Below are 25306 nucleotides of genomic sequence, written 5' to 3'. Positions count from 1 at the left end.
CACTCTCTCATCCAGCAGGAATGTGTACATCTGTTTTGCCAAAACTTAGAATGCTCGCTATTCTAAAAAACAAGTGAAAAAAAGCCCCAAACTGAAAACTACCTGAATGCCCATCAACAGAATGATACATAGGTTATTACATATTCACAAAATGATACACCACACAGCAGTTAGGGTTAATGTTCTGCAACGTTGAGTAAAATAGGCCAGACTTAACAAGGTCACACTGTACTGTTAGAAGTTAGGCCTCACTTGGTCGAAGGGATGATTAGAAGGCAGCTGGAGAGGGCTTCTGGGGTGCTGTTTCATAATTGGGTATGGTTTACTTGGCTGTTTTGAATTTGGAAAATTAAGCTGTAAACCTGTGCACATGTAAAAATACATATGTATATGTTCATGTGTGCTTTTCTGCCTATATTTTATATGTAAATAAAAGAATATTGTCTGTAATATTAACTACCATTAAGTAAGCACTTTCTATGTGCTAGCATTATGCTAAGTTCTGTGTTATAGTTTCTTATTTGATGAAGCACAGTCTTGTAAATCTGAAAAGGACCTCTGAAATGAGAAAATTTGGTCCATGGGGCGCCTGGGTGGCTCAGTTGGTTATGCATCTGACTTGGGTTCAGATCATGACCTCACAGTTTGCGAGCTCGAGCTCACTGGGCTCTCTCCTGTCAGCACAGTGATCCTCTGTCTCCCTCTCTCTCTGCCCCTCCCCCATTCTCAAAAATAAATAAATAAGCATTTAAAAAAAAGAAAAAAGAAAGCAAACTCTGTCCGATTAGTAAGGAACCTGCCTGCCGGCCCCAAGTCACATGGCAAGTTCTTGGGCACTTTGTGTGCTGACACATTGGGGTGATTCTCAGAGGTCCCTAACCACTATTGCTTGCTGTGTAAAAACACATCCATTTTTGTGGGTTTGATGAGGTGCCAATTTGAAAAATGAAATAGCTAAAAGCAAAAATCTATACACAGCAATCTTGCCAATATAATGGTTTAGAATTCCTTGGTCCGTTGTTGGTTGTCCTGGGACCACACCTTGTGAGTCAGTGATAGTAGAAGACATATTTGTCTCTCTCTCCCTAACACTGGTTTATTTTAACACTCAGAATTTCCCACTGTAGACTTCATCTGATATCTAAGGCTAGTTTCATGCCAGAGGTGCAGATATTTACAAGTATTTTAAGAAATGAGAACTGATTTTGAGAGCAGAGTTGGAATTCCGGGAATTCTTTATTGCTAACATCAGAAATGGTTGTGATATTAGACTTGAGCAAGTCACTTTTTTTTTTTTTTTTAAGACTGTGTAATAAAATGGTTACAAGAGTTGTTCTCTCTAAGGTCCCTTCCTTCTCTAAGATTCTCTGAATCTTCTCTAAATGTGTCTGATAGTAGTCATGGTGGAGACAGCAGGCGGTGGGAGAAGATACTGAATTTAGAGGCCTTAAGTTTTGTAAATAAAAGCCTGATACAAATAGAGATGGTAGTCTGGACAAAAGGGCAGGTTGTATTTTGAAACTAATCTTTTACATACTCTTTTTTCATTAAGCATTGATTTAACAAGAATTTATTGAGTATGTTCCAGATGCTGTGCTGTGCTTTGTGTTTTTTCCCCTTTTCATTGGCGCTTAATTTCCTTTTGAAAAAGCCCCTTGGGTAATAGCAAATATTGTTCAAAGCACTGTGATTGCAAGAGATTGCAGAGTGCTTAAGTGCACAACACTCGTCTTCCTGGACAGTGAAGATTTGCTGATTCATCTTTATATTTTTTTTCCCCCCGGATTCTGTTTAGGTCCCCAAGCAAGAACTATTCTTATGCAATCAAGTTTACCACAGGCTCAGCTGGCTTCAATTTGGTAAGGAATGAAAAGTTCCTTGGTTTGTATAAAGTGGCTTACATTTGTATGGCTTAATGGGTCTTCAGATTGATACGATTATTTATAGATGGGGACATAGGGATTGTGCTTAATTTTCCAATCAGCTGTGATGATTACCTCTCTTTTCCCCCTTTTTGATTTTGAAAAATACAAAAGCAGAGAGATTAATGAATGCTCAAGAACTCCTAACACAGTTTAAGTAAGTCTCAACTTGTGTCTGCCCTGGTTCTCCCCTCCTCCTTCCTGGTTATTTTAAGTCAGATCTCAGTGATTATATCATTTTCATCTGCAGATATTTCAGCCTGTATCTCCAAAAGGGATTTTTTTTTTTAAGAGGACTATAATATCAGTAGTCGAATAAAAAATTTTCAATAGTAATTCTTATTAAGTTAATCAGGGAGTGTTCAAATTCCTTAGGTTGACTTGTGATTTTTTTGTAGTTGATTGGTTCAAACCAGATGTAAATAAATCTATATTTTGCATCAACTCATTGACACGTTTAAGTGTTCTAAAAACTTCCCCTTGTTCTCCACCGTCACCCCCGAAAAGAAAAACCTGGATATTTTGTCCTATAGTTTCTCCAGTCTAACTTCTGATGGTTGCATCCTTGTGTTAATTTATTCCTGTGAGGAGATTGGTCATTGGATCTAGAGCAAGGTTTCTCCACTTAACACTGTTGGCCATTTGGGCCCCATACTTTTTTGTTGTCGGGAGCTGTTCTCTGTATTATAGGTTGTTCAGTAGCCTCTCTGGTCTCTACCTACTAGATGCCAGTAACTTGACCCCCATCCCCAGGTGTGACAAAGATGTCTCCATATACTGACAGATGTCCCTGGGATACAAAATCATCCCACTCATGAGAACCACTCATCAAATTCAAGTTTGATTTTTTTTTTTTTTTTTTTTTTTTGCAAGACTACATGAGAGATATTACTGTGTACTTCCACTGGGGGGAGGAGGGAGGGCACATAAATGTCTCTGGCTATTTTGTAATGATTTTTAATAGCTTGAATTGCTTTAATTGCTTACATGCGAGGTTCATGATTTTGCCGTAGGGCCCATTGATATGGTTGCTTCATAAGTGGTCACGCTCTAGTGCTAGTCCCTTCACCCATCCTGGTTCCTTCTGCTTTGTGTTAAAGGATCTTCCTTTTGCAATCGAATAATAATAGACCAGTTAATAAACACAATAGACCAGTTAATACGACACATCCAGATCTCTTTAAGTCTGGGTATGTGCCAGTATCCTAGGGCCCTCTGAAATATAAACTTGAGATCTAACATTTATGGAGGTTGACTGGCAGTTTATTAGGTATGTTTGTGACACTGGAATATATTGAAATGCTTAAGTTTCTCACTTATAACCTGCTCTCTCTGAAAAAAATACTTGAGACTTATCCTGCTAGAGTGTTATTATATTCCCTTTCTATACAACAAAAAGGTATTTTAATTAAATGTTTACAGCGATTATTTAGGCAAGTAGCGGGGGGAAAAAGAACTCCACTGCCTTCTAATTGAATTTACCCAGGAGTGGCTGGTGATGGGGCATGGGAAGGAGGAGAGGATAAGAAAGAGCTGGCAGGAGCCTGGCATCTGGAAATTACAAAGCTAGAGGGACAGAAAAGAGATCAGTGGCTGCCAGGGGCTGTGGGCAAGGCAAGGGGGTGACTGAGAGACTTGGGGGAATTTTAGGTGGTGTTGGAACTATTGCGTGTGGTGTGATACACAACTGACTGAATTCAGTTACACAACTGAATCTGTCAAAACTTGCAGAACTGTGCTCTAGAAAGGGCGAATGTCACTGCATGGACATTATACCTTAAAACTGAAAACCAAAACGGCATATGCCACCTAAGGAAGTTTTAGACTTAAGAGGAGTTTCTTGATTTATGGCCTCAGCAGAGCCGGTTTCCCAATGCAGTATCTGTCCTGTTCTCATTCTGGTGAACAGCTTTGTTGTCTGGCATCCTCTTTTGGTGTTGTTAAGTGAAATCACATTCTTGGACTTGCTGGAAAAATCTGTTCACTGTCATTAACTATTAGGGCATGTCGATTATGGGGAATGGTGGCCGTTGATCTTGAGATTAAGGAGCAGCAAACACCTTGACTCTGAGGCAGAAGGCCATAAGGATCCACCCTTGTAGGTCTACGTCAGCCACAGGCCAACTAACCTAAATGGGTGGAACCTGGCCTGCATCTGTTTTTAGAAGGTTTTCCGCTCATTTATTTATGGATCGTCCATGGCTGCTTTCCTGCTGCAAGGGCAGAATTCAGTGTGATAGAGACCGTGTCTTGGAAAGCTTAAATGTTTACTATCTGACCTGATAGTTTGCCGAGCATAGTGTTTAAAGACACATAAAATGTGGGTATGATGCATTTTAAATGGGCTGGCAGGGATTGAGAAAAGCATAATTATAATCATAGTTAACATTTGCTGAATGCCATCCCAACTGTATGGATTGTCTCATTTTTATCTTTCCAACAGTATTATGAAATAGGCACTATTTTTATAAACCGACAAGGCATAGAGAGACTCAATTGGCCTAGAGTCAGAATAAGAAAACAGAACATTTCAATCACTCATGAATAGTAACAAGCATGCATTTTCGTGAAGTTAGAAAATAATTAACTTTTTTGAATAGGAATCTTTCTGACATTGATCAAGATGGAAAACTCACAGCAGAAGAATTTATCCTGGCTATGCACCTGATTGATGTAGCGATGTCTGGCCAACCACTGCCACCTGTCCTGCCTCCAGAGTACATTCCACCTTCCTTTAGGTAAAGAACATTTGGCTGTTATAAGAAACTGTGTGTTTGGTATGTGAATTTCAAACTGGGCTTTGTTGGCTACGTATCTTTTGCTCATTTTTATTCCTGGTAAGTAAATGAAATATCCATGAAGTGAAGAAAATCTTATCTAGGCCCTGTGTTAATCTTGGACCTGTTCTTTTCTTTAAAGTATTTATAGTATATTAGTAAAATACCAAAAGAGGGATGATTTTTATACCAATCTATATAGTCAAAGTTCAGCAAAAATGTTAGCAGTTAAAGTACAACTAAAATAACTTGTATGTAGACAACAAGGCAGGGAGGGATGCCTGGGTGGCTCAGTCAGTTAAGCATCCAACTCTTGATTTTGGCGCAGGTCATGATCTCATGGTTGTGGGATTGAGTCCCACATGAGGCTCCCTGCTGAGCATGGAGCTGGCTTGGACTTCTCTCTCTCTCCCTCTCTCTCTGCCCCTCCCTCCCCCCAAAAAACAAAAAATAAGAGAAAAGAAGGCAGGGAAATTCTGCCTGTGAATTCTATACATTGGATAGGCAACAAAATACTGGCAATGTAGAAATTATAGTCAGGAAGCTAATTAAAGAAAATTATCCTAGTCTGAAACACAGTTTCAGTAGAGATATCGAGAGTAGACCAAGGTCCAGTTTGGAGAGATCTGCGGTGACTGGTATCCTCTACCTACACACGCCACACACACCTCCCCTCCCAGACAACGATGTCTTTAGGCTTTAATTTAAAAGACAAACATGAAATCTTACAAGCACAAAGAACAGAAAACACACACACACGCAAATAAGACTTTCTGGGAAAGCCGAGGGGAAGGAATCCCCACAAAAAGAAAAGAAACGGTGCTGTTGCTGTGAGCGCATACATGGAGTGAGCTGAGAAAATTGACTGTAGGAAGAAATGGTAGTTGGGCGGTTTGTAAGGTCTGACAGTTGCAAAAATCACCACAAGAGACACAAGGCTGGAAGCTGATAAAAAAAAAAAAAAACGCGTTAAAACAAAAAGGTAAATTGGTTTCAAAGAGCAAGGTTAATGGTTTAAGGTGAAACTAATCAGGCAACTAAGTGATTTGTTTTAGGGACTGTAAAGTGTAGAGATTTCATGTGTTTATTATGAGATAAAATGGAAAAAAAAGATTTTGTAAGGGGAAGAGAGAGACTTCCATTCAGCTGAGCTGCTAATCTTCCTTGATGGATTTCATGTTCCATAAAAGGGTAATGGTAACAACAGTGAACTCTTGATTGTGGACCCAGGCACCGTTCTAGACACGCGATGCCTAGACTGAATTAATAATAATAACAATAATTAAAGATTAGACACTCGATGATTATTCACTAATTCAGTCCTTCGCAATTGCCCTGATTTAGGTGATAATTCTAAATATCCAAATAAGCTTGGCACTTAGCCTCTGGTAGCATTCATGTACTCATTTTTAAAAACCTCTTTGTAAACAGGACCAGATCTTTATCTTTTCCTCACGATATGTGAGATTTTCTCCATGATGTGGCATCATCTTTAAAAACTCTTTTCCACCGTTGGCTCGGTGCTACCTAGACGGCTTTGTGTGAATCCATTTTTTTTTTGCTTTGTTTCCCCAATTGCAGACGAGTTCGATCTGGCAGTGGTATATCTGTCATCAGCTCAACGGCAGTAGATCAGAGGTTACCAGAGGAACCAGTTTTAGAAGATGAGCAACAACAGCTAGAGAAGAAATTGCCCGGTAAGGCAGTCTTTCCATTTCAGTTACATCATATTAGAGGTTTTCCGCCTCTAAGGCAAAGATGGGGGTAAAAAGAAATGTAGCTTCTGACATTCTTGCTGTATTCCCTTTAACTGACCTTAGAAAGGAGACACTTTTAACATGTTTTGGATTTGACTATAGGTAGAGAAATAAGAACATTACGGACTTGGCTACTTTTAAACTGAAATCTGATTATTTATCAGCAACCAAAAATTTTATAGCTGTTATTTATAGAACACTCGAAGTTGGTAAACCTTTACAGTGCTTGCTTAGTACACCAGTGCCGAAATAGGATGTAAAACTGCCTCTTGTTATTTTCTCACACTGTTATAAGAAAATTGGAAACTCCTTAATAACAGGAAGCTATTTTAAATTTAGTAAGAACCTATTTTAAAACACCTTCATTGGAGCGTCTGGGTGGCTCAGTTGAGTGTCCAACTCTTGATTTTGGCTCAGGTCATGATCCCAGGGTCCTGGGACTGAGCCCCGCGTCAGGCTCTGTGCTGAGTGTGGAGCTTGCTTAAGATTCTCTCCCCCCCCCCCCCCCGCCCCCTGCCTCTTTCTCCTGCTTGCACTCTCTCTCAAATTAAAAAAAATATATGCAAATAAATAAAATTTAAAAATCCTCATCTATAATAATAAGCTCATCACACTATTAAAATATTCTAGAGCGGCTATGAATTATTGATAATGATGATAATTGATACTAAGAGGCAAATGAAATTTATTATGGAGTCTCTCTATATTAATTTTCATATTTTCTTATATTTGTCAGTGTCATTTAGCTGCATTTAAAGTGCTCAGTGGTTAACTAGCCTGCTCAGGACACTAGCTCTCCCGATTTCCTCTTTAAATTAAATTTTTTTTCTATTTACTGATAAACTTCTTATTGATAATGTTCTTTGTGTGAAGCTATGTGTTGAGTACGGTGAAGAATTTAAACGTTAACAGTGTGGTCTGTACCATCAAGAAGGTTATAATAGAATTGAGGATTTAGGGCATCCATATAAATAATCACCAAAGCAGTACCTAAGTGTGGTAAAGTCCTGAAGACAGTAGCATAGATGCACAGCACAGCTTACTTACGCGGGTTGGCATAGACTGGGAAAGGCATGAGGTAGAAATCTCTGTGCAGGAGGTCTCAGTCACGTTGAGATTGAAGATGAATAGGGTCATTACAAGTGGGAAGGAAGAACATTTCAGGTTGGTAATAATGGGAATGAAGTCTCAAAGGCAAATAAGGACAGGAATCCTTTGAATATGGAATTTTCTTTTCCTGTCGGTAGTTAGACATTCATTTAGAGTTCTGAACAGGAAGTGACATCATTGGTTTTTTTGTTCATGCATTCATTCTTTGAGTGGCCATTTATTATGTGCCTCCTCTGTAGCAGAAACAGGGCCAGGTATTGGAACTAAGATGTGTAGGGACCTTTAGGGTTTTTTTTTAAATTGGGGTAAAATTCACATAACAGAAATTTGGTCATTAAAAAATATACAGTTCAATGGCTGTCTTAGGGTGGGCTGCCATAATAAAGTATAGTAGTCTAGGTGGCTTAAATAGCAGAAGTGAATTAATTTCTCACAGTTCTGGAGGCCAGGAAGTCCAACATTAGGATGCCATCCAATTCAGTTCCTGGTCAGGCTGTCTTTCTGGCGTGCAGATGGCGATCTTCTTTTTGTGCCCTCATGTCACTTTTCCTTGGTGTGTGCACATGGGAAGAGAGAAATCTCTTTTTCTCTCTTCCTCTCTTCCTCGGTAAAGCCATTAATCCCACCCTCAGGACCTTATCTTAACCCTGATTAAATAACATCACATTAGGGCTTAGACTTCAGCACAGGAAGTCTGCAGGTTATTCAGTCCATGACAGTGTTGTTCAGTATACTGACAGTGTTGTGCAGCCATCAGCTCTGTCTAGTGCCGAGATGTTTTCATCACCCCAAAAGAAAACTCCATACGCAGTGATTCCTGATTCCCCCCCTCCCCCAGCCCTGGCAGTCAGCAGTCTGCTTTCTGCCTCTTGGGATTTACCTGTCTGGGACATTTCATATAAATGGTCTTGTACAGGGAGTGGCCTTTCACTTATCAAGATAGTTTTGATTCATGGATGTTGTAGCATGTATCATTATTACTTCCTTCCTTTCTGTGATTGAGCGGACTTTCAATTTTAAGGTAGAAAAGTAAAACGGATATACCTCCTCCGCAGTCAGTAAAGGAGCAAGAAGGACAAGAAAACCAAAACACACTTAACCGTGTTTGGTCTCTAATCCACAACTGTAATGTCTGAGGAATGTCTGTCTAAAGCAGCAAAGGCCAAACAGGAATGTGGGAAGAAGCCAAGGAAGGGTGCCCACAGTTACAGATCTCAGGACCAAGTATCAAGTGACAGTTCTGAAAACAGGGCACAATGGGAATGGCGTGCTACACAGGCAGGCCTTGAGAGCTTCTCCTGTCTGGGGTCGGTTCCAAGGAGGAGCATGTGAGGCAAACACAAAATCGAATGGACACTGCTGAAGACATAGGAAGGGGCATGAAAACATGAAGGGACATTGGGAATTTATTTTTAAAGGAAAAGGAAATGGTTATAAACAGAATGATAGCAAGGATTAGAGAAAAAATGATTGGCCTGGGAAATAAGGCTAAAATTCCTAATTGGTGTTCTCAAAGCAGGAGACTGAATGATGGATTAGAAAAAAATCATTTGCTGAATGTGATCTGCATAGTGATTAGGGTACATCTTGTTCTTCATTATGAAATGTAGAATACTCACCTACCTACCTCTGCCTTCAGAAATCGTCTTGTTAGAACAGAAGACACACAAGCACAGTTACAAGCTGAGGAGAGAGAGGTAGGGAGGGAAAGATTCATGGTACAGGAAAGTCAGGGGGTCAATTGCTCAATCAAGGTGATGGAGAAGGAAAGCATAAACAGGGAAGGAAAGGAGGTTGGTGGTGGTACAGAATTGCAGCTTTAGAAAGATTATTCTACAGGTGGTGTTCAGTGTTTTGAATGCCATGACGTGGTATTTGTCATGGAGGGGAGAGTATGTTAGCAAAGAACTTAGGATTTTTTTTTAATTGAGATAAAATTGGTATATAGTACTGTATTAGTTTCAGGTGTACAGCATAATTCAGTGTTTGCATACACTACAAAGTGATCACTATGGTAAGTCCAGTTACCATCCATCACCATACAGTTGACCCCCTTCACTCTTTTCTCCCACCCCCAAACTCCCTTTCTCTTTGGTAACCCCCCATTCTCTTTCTATATCTGTGAGTTTTGTTTTGTTTTTATTCCATATATAAGTGAAATCAGATGATATATGTCTGTTTGACTTGTTTTACTTAGCATAATACCCTCAAGGTCCATCCGTGTTGTTGCAAATGATTTCCTTCTTTTTTATGGCTGAATAATAATGCATTTTCTTTATCCAGTCATCCACCGAGAGACACTTAGGTTGTTTGCATGTCTTGGCTATTGTAAACAATGCTGTAATGAACATGGGGGCACAGATATCTTTTTGAATAATTTTGTTTTCTTGAGTAAATGTCCAGAAGTGGAATTGGTGGGTCATCTGGCAGTTTTGTTTTATTTTGTTTTGTTATGTTTTTGAGGGACCTCTATACTGTTCTTCTGTAGTGGCTACACCAATTTACATTCCTCCCGACAGTATGTGAGGGTTCCCTATTCTCCACAACCTCTCCAACACTTGTTATTCCTTGTCTTTTTGATAATAGTCATTTTGACAGGTGTGAGATGACATCTCGTGTGGTTTTGATTCGCATTTCTGTGATGATTAATGATGATGAGCATCTCCTCATGTGCCTGTTGACCATCTGTACAGCTTCTTTGCAAAAATGTCTACTCAGATCTTCTGCTGTATTTTTTAATCAGATTGTTTTATGTTGCGTTGTATGAGTTTTTTATATATTTTAGATACTAGCCCATTATCGGATACGTGATTTGCAAATATCTTCTCTCATTGCAAAGGTTGTCTTTTTATTTTGTTGATAGTCTCCTTCACTGTGCAGAAGCTTTGTAGTTTGATATAATCCCATTTGTTTGTTTTTTCTTTCATTATTCTTGCCTTTGGAATCAGTTCCAGAAAGCAGTGTTCCATGAGTCATGTCAGTGAGCCTAGTCAGTGATGTTTCTGATAGGAGTTTCATGGTTTTAGGCCTGCATTCAAGTCTTTAATCTGTTTTGAGCTAATTTTTACATATGGTGTAAGAAGAGAGTGTGTTGTAGACTCTAGGTCTGGAGTTCTCTCTTGTCCAGCAAGAGAGCGGGACTCAGGGTTGAAAATGTGAGAGAGGCTAATACCCAGGAGGAGACAAGAGCCCTGAGTAAGGGTCCTTGCTCCCTTTTTTATTAGGATCAGAATGCTTACAAGTGTGATGGGCATGGACAGACTGTCAGTGAAACCGTGAACTTTAACTCATGGGCTCATGGGCATGGGGAAGAGGGGGTTTTGGAGATATGCGGTGTTAGGGGTTTGGGTCAATACAAGACAAGATTCTGGTGCAGGGTGGAAAGTTGTTTATAGCAAACATGAGGCCCCACCTCTGTTTACCTAAACTAGCCAAGGTGACAAGAAAGACAGAGCATGCTACCTCAGGGCCAACAAGACATCTTTCTTTTGCTAATTAGCTCCACTCTGGGCAACTGGCCCTGCTGTGGTCTATAGCTCTATTTACCTGTTTACCTAATTGGTCCTTCCTTCTTGTGAAAGCAGCTTTCTGCTATTGTCCTATACCTTTGCCCTTTACTGGGGACCTTTGCTCCCTTTACCTAATCTTATTTACCTACTCTTGTTTACCCAAACTTGGGTGTGTTCATCCTATGGCTTTCTAATTCTTTATGCCTTGTTAAGCCATCAGTGCAGGCTCAGGGAATTCCTAAGCTTGTTCCCTGCAAGAGTGGTCCAGTTTCATTCTTTTGCATGTGCAGTTTTCTAGCACCATTTATTGAGGAGACTTTTCTTTCTCCATTGTGTTTTTTTGTTTTATTTGTTGTAAATGAGTTGACCGTATAAGTGTGGGTTTGTTCCTGGGCTCTATTCTGTTCCATTCATCTGTGCCTGTTTTTATGCCAATAATACTGCTTTGATTACTATAGCCTTGTAGTATAGTTTGAAATCAGGGAGCACGATACCTCCAGCTTTGTGCTTCTTTCTCTCAAGTCTGCTTTGGCTATTCAGGGTCTTCTGTGGTTCCATATAAATTTTAGAATTATTCTAGTTCTGCGAAAAATGCTATTGGAATTTTGATAGGAACTGCATTGAATTTGAAGGTTGCTTTGTGTAATATGGACATTTTAACAATATTAATTTTTCCAATCCAATTCTGATCATGGAATACTTTTCCACTGAATTATGTCTTTTGTTTCGTGCATCAGTGTCTTATAGTTTTCAGTGTACGAGTCTTTCACCTTCTTGGTTAAATTTGTTCCTAGGACTGAGTCTCTCTCTCTCTCTCTCAAAATAAAGAAACATTAAATTTAAAAAAAAAAATTTTTTTTAATTTTTTTTTAATGTTTTATTCAGTTTTTGAGGGGGGGAGAGAGACAGAGACAGAGACAGAGAGTGAGTGGGGGAGGGGCAGAGAGAGAGGGAGACACAGAATCTGAATCAGGCTCCAGGCTCTGAGCTGTCAGCACAGAGCCCGATGCGGGGCTCAAACCCACGAACTGTGAGATTGTGACCTGAGCCGAAGTCGGACGCTTAACCGACTGAGCCACCCAGGCGCCCCCCCCAAAAAATTTTTTTTTAAAAAGGGGCGCCTGGGTGGCTCAGTTGGTTGAGCGTCCATCATGACTTCGGCTCAGGTCATGATCTCACACTTGTGAGTTCTAGCCCCACGTATGGCTCTGTGCTGACAGCTCAGAGCCTGGAGCCTGCTTCGGATGCTGTGTCTCCCTCTCTCTCTGCCCCTCCCCTTCTTGTGCTCTCTCTCTCTCTCTCTCTCTCTCTCTATCTCAAAATAAATAAACATTAAATTAAAAATTTTTTTTTTAATTTATTCCTAGGTATTCTTTTTGATGCCATCATGAATGGGATTGTTTTCTTAATTTCTCCTTCTACTGGCTAATTATTAGTACTGTATAGAAATGCAACTAATTTCTGTATATTGCTTTTGTATCCTGCAGTTTACCTTACTGAATCAAGTTCTTGGTTCTAAAAGGTATTTAGTGTCCTCGTGGTCACAGGCAGGAAGGGCACGGGCAGGAAGGAAACTTGGGGAGTTCTGGTTTGCATTTATACTACAGATTTCAAATGTGCCACCGAATGTTTCCTTTGAAAATAGTGTTGAAAATCATGACTTTTCATAGTTTCTCTGCTTCTCGTTTTAAAGTAACATTTGAGGATAAGAAGCGTGAGAATTTTGAGCGTGGCAACCTGGAACTGGAGAAGCGGAGGCAGGCTCTCCTGGAACAGCAGCGCAAAGAGCAGGAGCGCCTGGCCCAGCTCGAGCGCGCGGAGCAGGAGAGGAAGGAGCGGGAGCGCCAGGAGCAGGAGCGCAAGAGACAACTGGAGCTGGAGAAGCAACTGGAAAAGCAGCGGGAGCTAGAACGGCAGAGAGAGGAGGAGAGGAGGAAGGAAATCGAGAGACGGGAGGTAAGCAGCCACGGAGCCACCCCCACAGTTAGCGCGTGTGGCTTGCCCCCCTTCTCTCTTAATTGGTCAGGTGGCAGGTTAACACAGCCTCCTTCCTTTTACAGTTGCGAACCTTTAGTATGTTCACCAAGCTATGTGACCCTGACCTCTGTCTGATTCCAGAGCACGCTCCTCACCCCAAGCAGAACTCTCTTCCCCATTAAGCAGTTACTTCCCATCCGCCTCTCCCTGCCCTTAACAGCCACTCATTTATTTGTTTTCTGTGTCCACAGGTTGGCCTGTTGTGGACATTTCACAAGTGGGATCATATACCATGTGCCCTTCTGTGTCTGGCTTCCACTTAGCTTGTTTTCAAGTCCCAAGTTGTAGCGTGAATCAATACTTTATTCCTTTTTATGACCGGATAATACACCAGTACACGGATGTACCACATTATATTTATCCATTCATGAGTTGATGGACGTTTGAGTTGTTTTCAACTTTTTTGACTATTATGAATAATGCTGCTAAGAACATTCACACTCAAGGGGCGCCTGGGTGGCTCAGTCGGTTAAGCGCCCGACTCTTGCTTTCAGTTCCGGTCACCGTCTCGTGGTTCATGAGATTGAGCCCCCCCTTCGGGTGCTGTGCTGACAGTACGGAGCCTGCTTGGGGTTCCCTCTCTCTCTCTCTCTCCCTCCCTCCCTCCCCCTCCCCCATTTACATTTGCACGCTCTCAAAATAAATAAAAACTAAAATATATACATATATTTATAACTATATGTATATATACACATATATGTATAAAAATATTTACACTCAAGCTTTTGATAATTCAGTCTCTTAACAGAAACCACTGATATTTGTTGAGAATTTTTCAGACTTTCTTCTCTGCATTTAAAAATGTATGTAGCAATATAAAAGGTTATATATGGTTGGAGAGGTTGGGGATTTAGTGCAATTTTTTTTTAAAGCCCTGTAATGATCTCATACTAATTATATTGTCTGTGCCCTTTTTTTTCCACTTTAAAAAAACGTGTGTGGGAAATCTTCAATATATTGGATGAAAGGCCTCATCAATTTGGTGCCATACTGGATAAGGGCTAAGCCAGTCTTTTGTCCGAATTTCCAGTTAAGCACATTGCTACTGAGGCAATGCCATGATTCTTTTGTGTGAATGAAATCTATTTTATAGATGGGAGATTTTCCTTTATAAAAACACAAAACACAATACGTTGGTTTCATCTCCTTTTATTGCTTCAGAAAATTTAGGGCAGTAAGCCTCTGTTCAGGCAGAGACACACAGATACCAACAGGGTTTTAATTTCCAGAATGGACAGCCAAAGGACTCAATGCCTTCCTTTCCTCCGTGTTTGTTTTTTTTTTTTTTCCCAAGACACTTTAGAGTATTTATTAAGAACTATTTAATAGGCATTTACCAGGTACCAGGCATTGATAGTCCCTAGAGATATACTGACGGATAGTATTCCACCTGTCCTCTGGCCTGTAAAAGGGTAGTTGGAGTAAGTAGCAATTACAGTAAAGAGTGCCAGGTGCTCTTTACCCAGCAGCCATCGGAGTCAGCTCTGAGGAGGGCTGACATTGCCACAGAAATTACAGAAGCTTCTGTGGTAAAAGAAGATGAATGATTAGGGGGCTGGAGGGCAACAAATTTTAAGACTTGAGGTAAATAATTTCTTTTTGGGTAGAAGAAAGTTTTGTTTTGGGGGGATATTTCTTGTTTTTTCTTTTTGTTCTAGGGGTTTGGATTTTGATTTTACTAGATTTTACTAGATTTTTCCTTACCCTCCATGAGTCAGTAAATAAGGAAGAAAGGTTATATTTTTTTTTATCACTTCAAGCACTCTTGAAGGCACAAACAATCAAATTGCAACGATGACATGAATCCTGTCCTCATCTTATCTAATAGCCTTTCTAAATATTCTTTTTTTTTTCCATAGAAGGAATACTACATTTGTATAAATTTTGTGTTGCTATTTTGTAATAGAATTTCTTGCAGTGTGTAACATTTTATCCCTGAAAGAAAAGACTTCCTAGATGTTATGTTTATTAAGAGACATTGTATAATGTAAGAACTAAAAAATTAATAAGCTGTCTGTTTGTAAATGTCACAGGCTGCAAAACGAGAACTTGAAAGGCAACGACAACTTGAATGGGAACGGAATCGAAGACAAGAACTACTCAATCAAAGAAACAAAGAACAAGAAGACATAGTTGTACTGAAAGCAAAGAAAAAGACTCTGGAATTTGAATTAGAAGCTCTAGTGAGTGAAGTTTGATTATGCTTTGGGAATACAGTTGACCCTGCGCAGTCAGAACTCTGTAACTCCTGACTCCCCTAACACATAACTACTAGTAGCCTACTGTTGACTGGAAGCCTTCCTGATAACACAAATAGTTGATTAACACATATTTCATATGTTATATTTATCATATACTGCATTCTTTTAATAAGGTAAGCTAGAGGAAAGAAAATGTTGAGAAAATCATAAAGAGGAGAAAATGCATTTACAGTACTGTACTGTTATTTAAAAACATTTTTTTTAACTTTATTTATTTTGAGAGAGACAGCGTGGTGAGGGAAGGACAGAGAGAGCGGGAGATAGAGAATCCCAAGCAGGCTCTGCACTGTCAACTTGGAGCCCGATGTGGGGCTCAAACTCATGAAACCGTGAGATCATGACCTGAGCCCAAACCAAGAGTAGGATGCTTAACCGACTGAGCCACCCAGGTGCCCCAGTACCGTACTGTTATTTATCGAAAAAAATCCGTGTGTATGTGGACCCCTGGAGTTCACCCTCGTGTTGTTCAAGGGTCAGCTGTACAGTAACACTGAACCATTAAAAATGGTAACAATAATAATTTTTCATGTGTTAAAGAATGATAAAAAGCATCAACTAGAAGGAAAACTTCAAGATATCAGATGTCGATTGACCACCCAAAGGCAAGAAATTGAGAGTACGAACAAATCCAGAGAGTTGAGGATTGCAGAAATCACCCATCTACAGCAACAGTTACAGGTGAGAAAATACATCCCTTAACAGCTTTTTGGCTTTCCCTGCTTTTCCTCTGATTCATTTCACTCATTTATTCCTACAAGCACCCAGCCTCCATGAGGTACTGGGCTCTGGGAAGCAAATACGAAGTTGACAAAGCCCTGGTCTGAAAAGGAGTCTGTCAAGGAAACAAACTCAACATGCTTGCTGAGCATTGCTGCATGCCAGGCCAGACGCTCTCAGAGGCGCTGAGGGTCCAGCAGTGAGCAGAGATGAGAGCCCCCCTCCCTTCACGGAGCTTACCTTCTATCTGCAGGGCAGGACACCGACAAAAGAAGTCAAGTGTGTACTCTTAGAGTATGAGAGTGAGTAGGAAACAGAGTCCTGGAGAGAAGGAGGGCAGTTATTTATTATTTTTTTTGTAAGATTTTATTTTTGGGGTACCTGGATTGGCTTAGTTGGTTTGAGTGTCCGACTCTTGATTTTGGCTCAGGTCATGATCCCAAGGTTGTGGGATCAAGCCCTCATCAGGCTCTTTACTAAGCATGGAACCTGCTTAAGATTCTCTTTCTCTTTCTCTCTCTCCCTCTCTCCTTCCCCCCCTCCACCCCTCTCCCCCACTCACACTCTCTCAATAAAAATACAATAATACAATACAACAAAAATTATTTTATTTTATATTATTTCAAGTAATCGCTACACCCGAGGTGGGGCTTGAACTCAAAACCCCAGGATCAAGAGTCGTACATTCCACCAACTGAGCCAGCCAGGTGCCTGCAAGGGCAGTTTTTTAAATTAGGTGGTCAGGACAGGCTTCCCTGTAAGGGTCCATTTGAGCAAAGACTTGAAAGAGAGAAGTGGTTAAGCTGTGTGGCTTTCTGGCAGAACCAGCTGTAGGTACGGAGACAGCAGTGTGAGAGCTGTGAGGCTATAGCCCGTGTTTGGGATGTGCTTACAGCAAGGAGGCCCGCTGTGGTTGGAGCAGGCAGGGACTGGATCACCTGGGACATGTAGTTCACTCATGAGACTTTGACTTTACCGTGATCATCACAATAAGGGAGTGCGGCTCAGTATTTTAACGGGAGTATGAGAGAGAATTATACTGAATAGTTGGGGACATAATGGAATGCTATCAGCAGTTCTGCTTCCGTTTATTAGGTATCCAGAGTTGACCACCAAGTTGCATAATATCACCTGGTTTGGTTTCACTTGTTGAACTGGGGGCAGGGGATGTCAAATTCATGTAGATGCTGTTCTGCTTGTCATCATGAAAGATGATCATTTTTGAGGTTTGTGACTTTCCTCAGCCTGATGATTTGAGATTTATCCATACTTGTGAGCAGACCAGTAGGTTGTTCGTTTTCATCCTTAAGTAGTATTTCCTGTTGATTGACATTTGGGTTCTTTCCAGTTTGGAACTTTTATGCATAAAACTGCAATGGGTATTTATTTGCAAGTCTTGATGTGGAAATATGTTTTATTTCTCTTATTTGTGTATTAACTTTTAGGAATGGAATTACCGTGTCCTATAAATATAGGCTAACCCTGCGGGAGACCGTCAGACTGTTTCCAGGGTGGTTGTACCATTTTACTTTCTTTCTACATTTTACACTTTACATGTGTGAGTGCTTCAGTAGTTTCTCATCCTGGCCAACACTTGCTTTGTCATTATTTGTAATGAATATTTCTGATGGATGTGTCACAGTATCTCATGTGGCTTTAATCTGCATATCCCTGAAAGCTAGTGGTGTTGGGCCTCACTTCATACGTGTATTGGTATGTATCTTCTTGTGTGTGTCTTTTGTGAACAGATCTTTTGCCTATTTTTTGTTGGGTTATTTACCTTACTGTGGAACTGTAAAGAGTTCTTTATATATTTTTGTATCAAGTCCTTTGTCAGATATTTTTACCTTCCCTATAGCTTCCATTTTTGTAATGGTGTTTTTTGAGAAGTTTTAAGTTGTCGGGAAGTTCAGTTTATTAATTTTTTCTTTTATGGTTTACGTTTTTTTGTGTTCTAAGAAATCTTTGGCCATCCCAAGGTTGCAGACATTTTCTCTTAACGTTTTCTTGCAGGATTTTTACAGTTTTCTCTTTTATGTTTAAATCTGTAATCCATTTCACATTGATTTTTATGAAAGTGTAAAGTAAGGGGTGAGGTTCATCTTTTTTTTTTCCATACCAATACCCAATTGTTGTAGCAACATTTATAGAAAACACTGTCCTTTTCCCTTATTGAATTACCTTGGTTGTTGAAAATCAATTAACGTGAAATCTTCAGTAGTATTCTTTTTTCAAATTATTTTGGCTATTTTACATCCTTTACATTTCCACGTAAGTGTTAGAATTTGCTTGTCAGTTTTTACAAAAGATACTTAGAATTTTGATTGGTGTTTCATTGAATTTATAGATCAATTTGGGAAGAATTGACATCTTAATAATATTGAGTCTTATGCTATATTTCTCGATTTTATTCAGGTTATATTATAGTTTTCAATGTATACGTTTTGTGTATATTTCACAAAGTTTATCCCTGTTTTGTGGTTTTTTGACTCTATTGTATATTGCATATTTTTACTTCAGTTTCCAATTGATGCCAGTATATAGAGACAGAATTTTTATGTGTCAACCTTATATCTACAATATTGCTGAACTCATTTTCGGCTTCCTTAGAGTTCCTATGTATAAAATATATGGTCTGTGAATAGAGACAGCTTTATTGCTTCCTTTCTAACCTATGTACTTTTTATTTCTTCATCTTAACTGCACTGATCACAGCCTCTAGTACTATGTTAAATAGAAGTGGTGAGAGTCTCCATCTTAAGGGGAAAGCATTCAATTTCTGACTATTAAGTATGATGTTAACTATAGGTGTTTTTGTTAGATTCCCTTTATCAAGTTGAGGGACTTCCTTCCTGTTCCTTTTTTGCTGAGAGTTTTAGTCATGAATGGGTGTTGAATTGGCTCATAACTTTTTTTTTCTGCATCTACTGAGATGTTCACATGTTTTTTCTCCTTTATTTTGTTCATATGGTGATTTATGTTGATTAAAATTTGAATGTTAAACCAACCTTCTATTCCTGAGATAAAACCATATTTGGTCATGGTGTATTGTCATTTAAAAAAATATTTAACTTGATTCAATTTGCTATTACTATCTTTCACTTAAGTTCATGAAAGATATTGGTTTATAGTTTTCTTGTAATATCCTTACCTGGTTTTGTTATCAGGGTAATAAATGAGAAAATAGTTGGAGAGTATTCTTTCCTCTATTTTCTAGAAAAGTTTGTATTGAAATGGTGTCTTTTCTTTAAGTTTTTCATTCATCAGTGAAATAAATCATCTGGGCCTGGAGTCTTTTTCTTTCTTTCTTTCTTTCTTTCTTTCTTTCTTTCTTTCTTTCTTTCTTTCTTTCTTTCTTTCTTTTTTGACTTTTATTTTAGAAAGAGAGAGCTGGGGAGGGGGCAGAGGGAGAGAGAGAATCTCAGGCAGGCTCCACACTCAGCAAAGAGCCCAACTTGGGACTCTATCCCAGGACCCTGGGATCATGACCTGAGCCAAAATCATGAGTTGAACACTCAACTGACTGAGCCACCCAGGCGCCCCTTGTGGTAGGACTTTTAATTGCAAAATGTATTTAATAAATATAGGGGTATTTACATTTTCTGTTTCATCTTGAGTCTAATGATTTGTATCTTTCAGTGATTTTTTTCATTTCATCCAAGTTGTCAAATTCATTTGTATAAAGTTGTTTTATAATATTTTCTTATTCTTTGCAAGTCTGTAGTATCTATAGTGATGTCACTTTTTTCATTCCTGATCATGGGAATTTGTATCTTCTCTACCCCTTCCGATTTTTCCTTTTTCCCTTTCTTTCCTTTCTCATCCTCCTCTTCTCCATCAATCTAACTAGAAGTTTATTGGTTTCATTGATTTTTTTTGAAATAAGCTTTTGGTTGTATTGATTTTTCTTTATGGTTTATCTGTTTTCTGTTTCATTTACTTATACTCTTTATTATTTCCTTCCACCTACTTATTTTGGCTATAATTTCCTTTTTTCTAGCTTCATAAAAAGGAAGCTTAGATTACTGAACTTGAACCTTTTTTCATTTTTGATATAAACATTTTAAGGTATAAATTTCCTTCTAAGCATTATCATAGCCATATTTCACAAATTTTTAATGTGTTTTCATATTCATTCAATTCAAAAGCCTTTTTATTTCCTTGGTAATTTCTTCTTTATTTAGGATTATGCTGTTTAGTTTCCAGATATTTGGATTGTTTCCCATATATTGTACTGATTTCTGATTTATTTATATTATAAACTGTGAGCATAGTATGTATAATTTCAATTCTTTTTAATCTTTTTGAGTTTACTGTGACTTATTTTATGACTCAGCATATGATCTATGTTGGTGATTATTATTTTATGTGCACTTGTAAAGAATGTGCACTCTGTTGTAGTTGGGTGGAGTGTCCCATAAACGTCAATCAGAGCAAATTGATTCATGGTGTTTTTTGTGTTTTCTCTGTCCTTACTGATTTTGTGACGTCTTCCAGCGGTTGCAAGAAGGGTGTTGAAAGCTCTAGCATTATAAATTTTTCCATTTTCTTCCCAGTTCTGTCAGTTATTTTTTCATGTACTATGAAGTCCTAATCGATTTGAGATATTAGGATATGACATACAATGTAAATAGTATCAGATGTTCACTGCTAGAAGTTGTTTGAACATATTAAAAAATGCATGTACCTTTTAAAAGTATATACTTCTATATGGTAACTTTTTTTTTATATATGTCTTTCATTAACTGTGAGAAGTTTCATAAAATATTCTTTTGGAAAATTTAGGAGTGAAGGCCATGTGTTTATTATCTCACTGAATGCTCTGTGACCAAACGCATTTTTATTATTGAAGTTTGACACTTTGTATGTTCACTTATTGATAATAAAATACAAATCAGGGTTCCTGAAAAAGTAGTGAAGTGGAAGATAACACATGGTTTGAAGTAGGCCATGTATATCACAGGTTATGAGATGTCGGTTCCCTTTCCTTACCGGAAATTAGCAAATATTTGCTGTGTAGCTGAGTCAGGTGGCCTTTCATATTAGTTTGACTTATTTCAGAAACTTAGGTTGGCATTTAAAAGTGATGTTGATATAAGTAAAATAGCCTCTGATCCGAGCTAGGCTTTATCTTGATGCATCATTGTTTATCTTGGTTCAGGAAAGAAACTTTGGGATTGGGTAAAGTAAAGGGCCTTTCCTCAGTTGAGGGAGGAGAATAGGAGAAGCTCAGTTGGCTGGCCCTTTCTGGGGAAACAGTCTGAATTGTATATTCTTTTTTGTCCAGATTTGGGGAAAGGGATATGGATTATTCATATGAGAAGATGCTTCCAGATCCTCTCTGTTGAGCTAAATCTCTCTACTATTCAGACTTGGAGCACACAGAAATTTATTGTATATAAGCCAGTCTGTATCTAAGGATGGTTGTTCCAAAAAGACTGTTCCTTAGCTTGTGATGAAGATTTTCAATTAAGGCATTTTTATTTTTTGATACCAAAATTCAATGCAAAGAGATTTTATTTTCAAGTTTTTATTTAAATTCCAGTTAGTTAACATATAGTGTAATGTTAGTTTCAGATGTAGAATTTAGTGACTCATCACTTACAACACCCAGTGCTCAAGGTAAAAATGAACATCAACTATTTGTTATTCTGTGCTGGAAAGGCTGTTACTTACTGAAATGTGTAGAAACGACATAGGATAATTTCAGTTGAAAAGCAACTCCAGGGGTGCCTGGGTGGCGCAGTCGGTTAAGCGTCCGACTTCAGCCAGGTCACGATCTCGCGGTCCGTGAGTTTGAGCCCTGCGTCGGGCTCTGGGCTGATGGCTCGGAGCCTGGAGCCTGTTTCCGATTCTGTGTCTCCCTCTCTCTCTGCCCCTTGCCTGTTCATGCTCTGTCTCTCTCTGTCCCAAAAATAAATAAACGTTGAAAAAGAAAAAATTAAAAAAAAAAAAAAAAAGAAAAAGAAAAGCAACTCCAGTGCCTAATGGGTCATCCACAAATACTCAAATAGCCTTTGAGTGGGTTAGCTTTTTTCTTATATCAGTTAAAAAATAGTTGGTTCAAGACTTTCGTGTACCTGTTTAAAATTGTAGGTCCATCCTCAGTGGTTGGAAAACATATATGGCAGCCAAGATTCTGTTGTTAGGAATCTCATTTTGATGTCTGTTTCCATCTTCAGGTGTATGGTAAACCTCACTTCAGCCCTGTGAAATATCCAAGTTCAGAATAGAGTCGTTCCTGTTCAAACCACTGAGTCAGTTTACAAACAAGGTCCCTGTATTTACATTTGATCCCAGTGCAAGGGAGAGATCATTCCTTTCAGTTTTCTCTGCTGAGTTGTACTTAGAGTACTTTTTTTCAAGCTTATAAATAGACAGTAAGTCAACAAAAATTTAAGAAATGTCAAGAGAGCCATAACTGTCTTAGCTTTATTTCAGTGAAAAGCATTTGGCAAATAGTTAATTGCTTGGCAACAAAGCAGGCGCTGCCCTGACTGATTAGATGCAGTTTCAACATACAGGATTTGGGGATGAGATTAGATGAATCTTTGAGGGATGAGAAAGCAGAGTTCTGTCTGCTTGGCCAGAACATAGGTTTCGTAGGTTTCCTTGTCATTTCATTGTTGTTTTCCTCCTTCTCTCCTAGGAGGCTCAGCAAATGCTTGGAAGACTTATTCCAGAGAAACAGATACTCAATGACCAATTAAAACAAGTTCAGCAAAACAGTTTACACAGTAGGTGTTTTCTTTTTCAAATTGGCCTTTATCCTTTCCTAATGGTAAGAATTTCCTCCAGTGTAATGAGACCATTTAAAACGCGTTTTCCTCACTGCCAGTTTGCTTTTCTTACCTTGCCATGTTTTTCTAAAATAGGAGATTCACTTCTGACACTCAAAAGAGCGTTAGAAGCAAAAGAAGTGGCTCGTCAGCAACTCCGAGACCAACTGGATGAAGTTGAGAAAGAAACCAGGTCGAAACTACAGGAGATTGATATTTTCAATAATCAGCTGAAGGTAACTATCCATTGTGTTCCTACGTCTACGTCCTACCCTTTAATTTTTCTAACTGGCCAGATGATTAGTTGATATTTAGTCCCAGGTAGAAAAATTTATTATGCTGGTTTGTCCGCCTTCCTGAAAGCCTTCATACTTACCCTGCAATCTGAATTGCACTTGTCTCTTTAACATATAAAGATGAATTTGGTGTTTGTTAAATGAAAGCTGAGGGAGGGGCCCCCACATGACACCTGTCTTCAACCTGCATTACATTTTTATACATCTCCATTCTTTTGTCTGTTGCACACTACATCAAGTCGGAGTCCAGAAGCTAGGCTCCAAAAGAGTCTGTCTTCTGTTCTTTGAAGACGGCTAGAAAGGGATTGTTTTCCCTTTGAAAACTACGAATTGTTCTGCCACTTCTTACCTTCAAGATTGTCCTTGAATGGGAGTCTTTATTTTGTTACTTCACATTTTAAAGTGTTATTATTTAATGGAGTAATGGCTTTTGCCCCTGTGGCAGAAGTGGTAGATGGTTTTGTCACGTTTACATCATAGAATTTAGGAAAATGCCAAAGCGCTTAAGGAATGTAAAAGTGGTTATGACAGCCTCCTTGTGATTGGTGCCTTTGATTTAACTTCAGTTTTATCATCTTAAGACTGTTACAAGAAAACCAGAGTGCAAGGCAGTTAATTTCCTACCAACAATGAGCATATACTGTAGATTTAAGTAAATACTGGAATTTTTAGTCAATTATAGTCTCATAATAAATGGACCATACTTTTCATTTTCATTTCCCATCTCAAAATCCTTTATACTTAATTCTGATTTTGCTTTTGGCACTAGGAAAAAGTAAAACTCCTTTATTATTAAAAAGAGGGAAAAAACCCAGGAAGACTATTTAAGATTTTAGTTGGCCTTTGGAATGAGATTCTAAGCCAGATTGTTCAGACATCTGAGTCTGAGGTATTTGCGTCTCCCCCTCACCCCCGCCTCCCCAGAGTAATAGGTAATGAACTTTTCTCAACCAACTGAGTGTTTTTCTTTGCTTTGATTCTTACACAGAATATGTACTTGTGTGTGGGGGTCTATATGTATGTTCCATACTTGTACGTATATCACTCTATGTGATATATAAGTACTGGGAGTAGAGCTGTAAGTTCTCCCTCTCTAGAATAAGCCCGATAAAAATGCTCACATTAACTCTCACTGTAACTTGTCACTATTTCAAGCAAAAAGAATATGATTACAGTGCTTTTTAATAGTCTCTTAGAATATAAACTGTTAAATGTTCAGGTATCTTCTGAACCCCAGGCAGTAGTCCAGATTTCTGCCTTGATCTTAGGATTCCTTTCTCTAGAAATTGGACTCCCAAAACAAAGTTCATGTATTAGAGGATGACCCTGCAGTGGATGATTTTTTCCCAAATGCCGAGTCTATTTATGGATCATTTTGGCCGTTGAATTGCTGTTGCCATCACTGAGTCCCTGTTACTGTGTTTGATTGATGCTGCCTTTACTGTTAGAGTTGCTGATACAAAGTCTAACTTTAGCCCTTTATCCCATTTTATTCCTTTTCCCAAATATATTCATTTTTAAATAAGAACATTTCTTTCTGTCTTCATTTTTATTTTGGTTTTCCATTATTAACTTTACTGTAGAGAGTAAAAAAATTACAGGCCAGTATAGCTTTACTGTTTTATCTAACAACTGATTTGGAGAACTCGACAATATGTTTTATTGCCTTACGGTTATTATTTCTAGTATTCCTCTCATGCCTGGTGAAACCACAACAGAAACAGTTAAATTGAACAATCAAAAGGTTTATAATTTGATTGAGACAACTCCAGAGGCAGATTTAAGACTTCGTCTCTTGAGTATCTCCTGCCTACTTTTCTTTGTTGTAGTCACATTGGAAAATATGAAGCATTTTTTCCCTGACTTTAGAGCATGTATTCTTTAGTAACTATAACTCTTGTATGATGAGATGGACCAGGAGAGCCAGCATTCGGACCCCTGGGGTTTCCTCAGTGCCTCTCTTAATACAGTGGTGCCTTTACGGCATTCACACTAATGATGCAAAAATTACTTTGGTCTTGCTGGGAGTGAAACCTTGGCGATTGTCCAGTCATTTCACACACCTTATCTAGTTGGTGTGAACTCGCTATATCCGAAACCTCCTCCTCCCAAAAGGAAACCAGCTGGAAAGTGTAGAAGAG

At 38.8% G+C, this 25306-nt stretch overlaps 1 protein-coding gene across 9 annotated transcripts in view; it reads left to right on the top strand.

Annotated features, from left to right (window-relative positions):
* The window catches only part of ITSN1 (intersectin 1), a 217817-nt gene that overhangs the window by 98037 nt on the left and 94474 nt on the right, over positions 1-25306 (top strand). For all 9 annotated transcript variants that reach the window (XR_008297553.1, XM_027041668.2, XM_027041666.2 and 6 more), the window contains exons 9-16: positions 1796-1859; positions 4523-4660; positions 6281-6396; positions 12769-13031; positions 15146-15295; positions 15911-16051; positions 22740-22827; positions 22966-23105. Coding sequence is in view for 8 of the 9 variants with exons in the window: in XM_027041668.2 (XP_026897469.1) it covers positions 1796-1859; positions 4523-4660; positions 6281-6396; positions 12769-13031; positions 15146-15295; positions 15911-16051; positions 22740-22827; positions 22966-23105 (1100 nt within the window). In the remaining variant the exon portion in view is untranslated. The remainder of the gene's footprint in view (positions 1-1795; positions 1860-4522; positions 4661-6280; positions 6397-12768; positions 13032-15145; positions 15296-15910; positions 16052-22739; positions 22828-22965; positions 23106-25306) is intronic.

This window comes from Acinonyx jubatus, chromosome C2 (genome assembly GCF_027475565.1).
Source record: "Acinonyx jubatus isolate Ajub_Pintada_27869175 chromosome C2, VMU_Ajub_asm_v1.0, whole genome shotgun sequence".
Lineage (NCBI taxonomy): Eukaryota > Metazoa > Chordata > Mammalia > Carnivora > Felidae > Acinonyx > Acinonyx jubatus.
This window is presented reverse-complemented; position numbering and strand designations above follow the sequence as displayed.